Source organism: Rhincodon typus, chromosome 22 (assembly GCF_021869965.1).
Source record: "Rhincodon typus isolate 14 chromosome 22, sRhiTyp1.1, whole genome shotgun sequence".
Taxonomy (NCBI): domain Eukaryota; kingdom Metazoa; phylum Chordata; class Chondrichthyes; order Orectolobiformes; family Rhincodontidae; genus Rhincodon; species Rhincodon typus.
In genome coordinates, this window is record NC_063353.1 from 47,851,667 (window position 1) to 47,860,128 (window position 8,462).

At 43.0% G+C, this 8,462-nt stretch overlaps 1 protein-coding gene across 1 annotated transcript in view; it reads left to right on the forward strand.

Moving 5' to 3' along the window:
* elapor2b (endosome-lysosome associated apoptosis and autophagy regulator family member 2b) overlaps nt 1-8,462 on the forward strand; it is a 69,888-nt gene that overhangs the window by 48,334 nt on the left and 13,092 nt on the right. Inside the window, exons 16-18 of the mRNA XM_048610015.1 lie at nt 1,615-1,804; nt 6,388-6,484; nt 7,384-7,485. Of these exons, the coding sequence (XP_048465972.1) occupies nt 1,615-1,804; nt 6,388-6,484; nt 7,384-7,485 (389 nt within the window). The remainder of the gene's footprint in view (nt 1-1,614; nt 1,805-6,387; nt 6,485-7,383; nt 7,486-8,462) is intronic.

An 8,462-nucleotide genomic window follows, 5' to 3' on the forward strand; every position in this document is an offset into this window, starting at 1 on the left:
GGGTCGGGACCCTTCTTCAGAAAATGCTCCTCTGATGCTGCCTGGCCTGCTGTGTTCCTCCAGCTCCACACTGTGTTATCTCTGACTCCAGCATCGGCAGTTCTTACTATCTCTGAGTTTAAATGCTTGTATTTTGTATATTTCTGTGTTCAAATCAGTTTAACACTGAACTGTGCAAAGAAATTGCAATCTGAACTGATGTCATCAGATTTTATGATGTGCAAAATTTTACTCTTTCATGATTAAAGAGTGTTTTATATTTATGGGGCCACATTCTGGTTTTGAATTTTGGAAGTCCCCTGTTCATTGGAGCTTGCAATGTTATAGTTTTATTACCACATTTTCAATGTGGAACGATGACTACAATTCATTGAATCATTGAATCATACGGTACAAAAGATGCCATTCAGCCCATCGAATCGCTACCACCAAAGATACACTGAATCTACACTAGTCCCACTTTCCAACACATGGCCCGTAGCCTTAATCACTTCAAATGTTCATCCAAGTACTTCTTAAAGTTGTGAGGATTCCTGCCTCAGCTACCTTCTCAGGCATGCCTCTCATAATCTTTTCACCTCTATCAGCATCCCCTCAGCCTTCTCTGCTGTGAAGTAAACAGCCCAAACCTATCCAGGCTCTCTTCATAGCTAAACTGCTGCATCCCAGGTAACATTCTGGTGAATCTCAACTGCACCCCCTCCAGTGCAATCACATCCTTCCTATAGTGTGGAGACCAGATCCTCAGGACTCTAACTGTGGCCTGACTCAAGTCCTGCAAAGCCCTGACATAATCTCCCTGCTCTTGTGTTAACTTCCCTTTTAACCTGTCCTGCGACCATCAGGGATTTCATAGAATCCCTACAATGTGGAAACAGGTCCTTCGGCCCAACAAGTCCACACCAAACTTCAGAGCATTCCACCCAGACCCGTTCCCTTGTGACCCACCTAATCTACACATCCCTGAGCACTATGGGCAATTTAGCATGGCCAATCCACCTAGCCTGCACATATTTGGACTGTGGGAGGAAACCCACGCAGACACGGGGAGAATGTGCAAACTCCACACACAGTCGCCCGAGGCTGGAATCAAACCCGGGTCCCTGGCACTGTGAGGCAGCAGTGCTAACCACTGAGCCACCATGATTTGTGGACAAACACCCCAAGATCTCTCTGCTGTTCTGAGCTTCTTAGTGTCCTGCCATTTGTTGAGTACTCCTTTGTCTCCAGAAGTATTCTATTAGCTTTCAAGCACTTTGGGACGTCCTGTGGACATGGAATTTGCTTTTGAATGCAAATTCTAACCCCCTTTAATGCTGTGTACACACATTACAGTCAGTGATATCTGAGGAACATTAGCAATTATACCAATCTAAAATCTTTGACCATTTTATCCTAAACATTGTTAAAATTACTTGAGTATCACAGTATGTATTTGATTACAGTGTTTTCAATTTCTGGGTATTAATTTCTCAATAAAACAATCCCTGATTTTACATGTTGTGGGATCCACAACTGGTTAAAGTCATTTTTTTCCATAAAGTAATTAGTTTCAGATATTTATTAAAATTCTGTCTCAAGCTGAACTGTTTGAATTCCTGTCTCTCTTTGTAGGGGAAAAAGATAGCCATTTGCTCCGATAATGTAACTGATGTAACAGTCCAAGATGTACAGAGCGATCCCAATGAGTTGAGCAATTCTGTTGCTTCTTTTCTGTGCCAATCAACTATCATTCCTTCAGACGGGAGGAGTTTCCGAACTGCACTGTCGTCTCAGTCTATCAGTCTGGCTGATGCCTTTCTAGGTCAGTGACAGTCGAGTAATTTTAGGGCAGAATTGGAGAGGTTTCTTTACCAGAATGTTAGAACATGTCACATTTAATTCAGTAGGATGTGTGATCTGTGTTTCCCAGTATGTGATGGTCCAGATCTTCCAGTCTCTGCATAGTCAGAGATAGGACGTACCATATCAGTCCTGATGCACTGATTATATGGGAATTTCCTTGGAAGTTAAAACTTCAGATGGACAGTTATCCTGCATCAGGAACTCTCTGCAAAAGTCCATGACTTTCTTTTTTGATTTGATTTATTATTGTTACATGTATCTAGGTACAGTGAAAAGTTTTGTTTTGTGAGTGGTACAGGCAGATCATGCTATACAAAGTGCATTAGGGTAATAGAACAGAGCGAAAAATACAATGTTACAGCTGCAAAGAAAGTGTACAAAGAGTGAGATCAATATTAAATTTAAAATTTGAGAGGTCCATTCAGAAGTCTAATAACAGTGGGGAAGAAGCTGTTCTTGAATTTGTTGGCATGTGTGTTTAAGCTTTTATATATTCTGCTCGATGGAAGAGATTATAAGCGGGACCGGAGTGGTCTTTGATCATGTTGGCTGCCTTTCCGAAACAGTGGTAAGTATAGATGAAGCCAGTGGATGGAAGGTTGTCTTGCATGAAGAACTGGATTGTGTTCACAGTTGTCCGTAGTTTCTTATCGTCCTGGGGAGAATAGTTACCGTACCCAGCTGTGGTGCATCTGGAGAGAATGGTGCATCTAGAAAAATTGGTAACACTCTGATTTACAACTTTTCAATCCAGGAATCAGTGCGATGAGCCTTCTCTGAACTGCTTCCAATGCAAGCATATCCCTCTTTAAGGAAGGAAATGGGGTGGCACGGTGGCCCAGTGGTTATCACTCCGCTGCCTCACAGCGCCAGGGGCCTGGGTTTGATTCCAGCTTCTGGCAACTGTCTGTGTGGAGTTTGCACATTCTCCCCGTGTCTGCATGGGTTTCTTCCGGGTACTGTGATTTCCTTCCACAGTCCAAAGATGTGCAGGTTAGGGTGGATTGGCCATGCTAAATTACCCTAGTGTTCAGGGATGTGTAGATTAGGTGGGTTAGACATGGGAAATCAGGGGTAGGGATAGGGGAATGGGTCTGGATGAGAGGCTCTTCAGAGGGACGGTGTGGACTTGTTGGGCCAAATAGCCTGTTTCCACACTGTAGGGATTCTATGAAACCAAAACTGTAAGCAGTATTCTAGGTTCTCTCTCCCTACTCTTACACTTCAACCTCTTGTAATAAAGGCCAGTTTCCCATTCATGTTCCTATTAGTTGCTGTAAGTGCGTGCTGACTTTTTGTAATTATATAGAAATAACCACATCCCTCTGCACTGCTGTGTTCTCTCTGTTGTGTTAATATAAAGTTAGACATTAAGCGTATGATATAAGTGTAAACCACAGTTGGGAACCGCACCGAGTGAATTACTTTTCGGGATGATTTGGTTTTCTGTGGTCAGCAATAATCGTTATTTGGCAGTCATTTATTGCACTTAGACACACAAGAGTTTCTGGGAGTATTTCCACGGAAGCTGCAGCGATTGGACATTTTGAATGGTGTGACATTATCGAGAGGGATTTGGGATGTGTATGAACAGGGAAAGTAAGACCTGGATGAATTTTATGTGGTAGGAGTATCACTCACTTCACTCACCCTCCTGCCCCACTCCAATTGAGAAGGCACTTGGCACCAACTGATCTGACTGCCTTTGGGATACTGCCCCAGGGGTTGGTCAAAATGTGACCGAAGGAAGTCCCTCCCCTAGGCACAGGAAGTTCTTCCCTCAGGTAGCTGCCAGCCAATCCAATTGCCCAGCTAACTGCAGAAACAAGTGACGATCCTTGTTGGGACCAATAGGAATCTTGTGAATAGGAAGGATTCTGGATCCAAGTCTGGAGATTATTGTTGGAGAGGGAATGGGGACCCTGGCAAGGGGGGAGCGGTGGTTGTGTTCCAGAGATTTGGGAGTGTGGAGGATTTGGCAAGGTGTAGGAGCCACAACAGGAGTGATTACCATTTTGAGGGGGGGGGGGGGCGGCAGGGTGGGAGGGTGTTGATGTACCTCTGATGGATACAAGGAATAGCTCCTTAGTTCTCCACACCACCCTACCCCCCCCCGCCCCCTCAACATCTCACACTTCCTGCCTTCCTTCCCACCTTTCTCTCCGAGCTGGTAGAGGTGTAGGCTGGCGATTATGTTTCTTTCCCCACTCTATATCCAAGAGGCAGAGGAGAATGAGGTCCTTGAATAGCCTTTAGTTGTTGTTTTAAAGGCCTGATTAGGCCTAAGTGTGGGTCAGTTATCTTTACCTCCTGTAAAGTGGAGACCGCTTGGGGCTGTGTAAGCTAGCACTGGTCTGGCTGCTAGTTTTATTTTATATGGGCCCCAGGAGGTTGGGGGATGTGGAGGCGATGCAAAATTCACACCATCATTTCACCTTAACCAGTCAGATTGACAAAATCCTACTGAGGGCATGGAGGTGTAGGTTAAAATTTAAACTGAGTGCCAAGTTACACAGAGAGAAAATGATGTGAAGCGTCCTGACCCACTGGGATATTGAGCTGGAAATTAGACCCCATTCTTCTCAGGTTTATGACAACATGATGAATTAGTACCTGAAATCCCCATTCACCTCTGACTGACTGTTCCCGGTTCAAGATGTCGGCGGTCCAGTAGCAACGCAATGTCTGGCTCCTACCCGGAGATCATCTGTTCTGTCGGCTTTTACTTTTTTCTTTCCTCTTCCTTCATTGCTTTTTTCTTACTTTGACCTAATTCTGTGGAGAACTCAGCAGCTTCAGCAAGTTTGATGTGAGGTTTCTTCCCGGCGGTGGTGGAGGGAGGAGAGGTTGGGCCCAGCGCCCAATGAGGGACCCAACAGCTTTAACGGTGGCTGTATTGCTGAGATCAGCCCCAGCACAGACTCATGGCATCAGTTGAAGCAAATTGGCTTTGAAGAATGGCGACACGGTTCTGCAGTGGCATCATGGTGCAGGGGCTCATGGTCGTCTGCTTCGTGTTGATGATGGATCCCAGTGTTGGGGTGAAAGAGCCTGGATCCAGACCCATGTTAAACACTTAAGAAGGACTATAATGTTGAACTTGTAACTTTTATTTTATTTTTCCACTTTTACCTAAGATTTTGTAGCTAGGTACCTTTGTACCTAAGATGGCACCCAGAACAGCGACTGTATACAGTTTTCACTGCCTATATCACTGTACTTGAGTGCATGTGACAATAAAATCTAATTCTAATTTCGCATGATAAAAATAAACCACAACAGATTCCATCAGTAACAGTAAAAAATAATTCCATTTATGTTAACACTTTTTGAAATGAAGAAGAATGGGATTTCTAACTTGGGTATCTTAAATGTTACCTCACACTCACACACGCACATACAAGCACATACAAATACAGACACACACATGCTAATGCACTAACAAACACAACAGAAAAAAAAATCAGTCAAAAACCGAAATATTACGAGCAGATGGACACAATATTAAGAATAATGCAGTTCTGTATCACCAGACCATAATCACAAACCTGGATTTGTGTGTTTCCCAATCCTCAATCCTTTGATGATGCCTCATTAGTTATTACTCAGCGATGATCAGTCTTATAGTTCACTGCTTGCTTGGTTGGACCTTGATTGTGCTTTAGAATTATTTCTTGCAGTTTGTCTGCCTGTAGCTTTTCTGCTCGTTCATAAGAACATTCAAGAATGAAACTTTGCAGAGAAAGAGGAGAGAGAGATCAATACAGATAGCTTCTGGAGGTCTCCTTACTTCTCTCTCTTGCACTGTCTTCACACGGTCAGTGTTAAATTGCAGCCCGACCAGTCAAATGGTTATTACTATGCTGAGCTCTCCTGGTCCCACAACAAATGGTGGCAGAGCATTTGGACTTAATGTCCCCAGAAGTGTGCATTGATCACTTCACTTGTGTTTTCCAAGTTACAAACAACTCCTTGTACTTTCTGCCCATTTTAAAGACAGATTCCATTTTTCTCATTTTCGGTCAATAGTCCAAAAATTAAAAAAAAAGAAGTCTTACAAAAGAGAGGGGAAAAGGAGATGGAATTCTGAGTTGAAAAGAAAGTCAATATAAAATAAAATGGCATCTCTAAAACATCTCTAGCAATAATTACAGTCTGAAGGAATAAAACGCAGTACTCGTTAGAAGTTAATTTTCAGCACCGGAGATGTTGTTCAGAGGTCATTAATTCTTAACATGAAAATTAAAGTCCTAGAATGGGTAAATGTTAATCTTTTCTGTGAATTTAACATGTACTTTTAAGATAAATACTGTAACTTTATTCTGCTCCATGTCTTTCAATGCCAGTTTTTTTGATAGACTGATATGGTGGACTGAATGAGCAGTGTAACCAGAAACATCAACTATGTGGCTCCAGGTTTAATTGTGAATGTTCACTCACTGGAGGTTGTTGCCTGATTAATTCCTCAGTAACACTGAAAACTAATAAACCAATGTTTTTTCATACTTTGCATTTAAATATTTGAAACTTGTGTTTTACCAGGTGCAACTGTTGAAACATCTGTGCAAAATTTTACTGCGAGACCAAATCTATTTCCTGCCCCTACAAACCACATACCCGATATTCATTTCTTCTATATGTAAGTGGACAGAGTGTGTTGAGAGTACTCATCAATCTGTGCAGCTTGATAGTTCTTGGTAATGTACAGAACACAACTGAAGGGTGATTTTCCACACACTGTCTTTCTGAACCCCACTACAACCACAACAACTGAGTGCTTCCCAATGTGGAGAGGAAGCATAATACAGTGACTTAACCTCCATTTTATTTATTTGCCAAATTTCTGTAGTTTGTAAAATGTTTTGTCTTGAGCAATTTGATTCTTCAAAGGCATTGTAAGAGTTATAATGAAAAAGATGTAAGTTAAACATAATGCTGACTTGGAAATATATCGCTGTTCCTTCACCGCCACTAGGTCAAAATCTTGGAATTCCATCCCTGAGGTCATTATGGGTCAACCTACACCAGGTGGACTACATTGGTTCAAGAAGGCAGCTCGCCACCATCTTAAGGGGCAACTAGGGATGGGCAATAAATGCTGGACCCACCTAGTGACACCCACGTACCAGAAACAAATTTTTAAAACAGGAGGGTTGTCACTTCTGATTGTGTTTTGGTAAATTTTTGTAACTAAGTAGGACAATGCGATTTACTACCAAATACAAAACCATTTTCATCCCCCATCATAGACCCCCCCCCCGCCAAAACCTGACCCAACCATATGCAAACCGATCCTCATGCTCTCTGATTGAAATAGGAGGCTGGATGCCATTCTCTCCTCATGCTGTTCCGAGCAGAGTGAGAAACCTTGTGTCCCTTTCATTTCATATCAGACTTCCAATTATTGTGAAGGTCACAGATTGTTTTTGTTTTTTCGGATGTTCTTTTGCTGACTCTGGGTCAGGTTCAGACTGGTTCATGCATGGAGGATTTTGAGGTAAAGCCTGAAGGGGCTTGTTGTCTGATTTATTACTGCAGGTCATCTCTGTCAACAACATCGTGTGAAAATGGGCGTGGAACTGTCATAACAATAAGATGTAATCCGGGAAAGGATGGCAAAGGAGAAATCTCTGTACCAAGGTATTCATTGCAATCGCTGAATAAAAAGTCAAGTTGCCATAGTTCCACTCTCTCTTTAGAAAGAGCGAATGGTGGTGGAATGGCCTAATTCTTCTCCTTTATTTTACAGCTTAATCTGAGGGTCATCATGCCTCAGTGAAGGGAGAGGTTACCCTCGCGGTAATGGGAGTCAAACCCACGCTGTTGGCATCACCAAACCAGCTTTCCATCCAACTGAGCTAACTGACCTGCTGTTGCTGAATCTAACATACATGTAGTGACACGTCACAGTATTAACATTACAACATATGGCAATGAGAACAATTGTATGCACCAATTCACTCATGTTAAAATGGCTGCCTTTAAATAATGAAAACATTCAAGCTCCCATTTTCTTTTCTTTTTTTCCCTCCCTCCTGGTGTTTTTTATTTCTCCCCATACCTCTCTCTGTTTCTCCTTGCTCTCTCTTCCTTGCTTTCGCACTCTCGATGTTTCTATTTCTCTCATTCACCTGGTGTCCTGTTTACTCTCCCCCTTCTCCCTCTTTCTCTAGCTCTCTCTATCTTTCACTTCATCTCCCTCTCTCTCTGTGTGTCTCACTCTCTCTCTCGCATTTTCTCTCTCTCTCTCGCATTCTCTGTGTCTCTCTCTCTCTCGCATTCTCTCTTTCTCTCTCTCTCTCGCATTCTCTCTCTCTCTCTCTCTCTCTGTGTCTCTCTCTCTCTCTCTCTCGCATTCTCTCTTTCTCTCTCTCTCTCGCATTCTCTCTCTCTCTCTCTCTCTCTCTCTCTCTCTCTCTCTCTCTCTCTCTCTCTCTCTCTCTCTCGCTCTCTCTCTCTCTCTCTCTCTCTCGCTCTCTCTCTCTCTCTCTCTCTCTCTCTCTCTCTCTCTCTCTCTCTCTCTCTCTCTCTCTCTCTCTCTCTCTCTCTCTCTCTCTCTCTCTCTCTCTCTCTCGCATTCTCTCTCTCTCTCTCTCTCTCTCTCTCTCTCTCTCTCT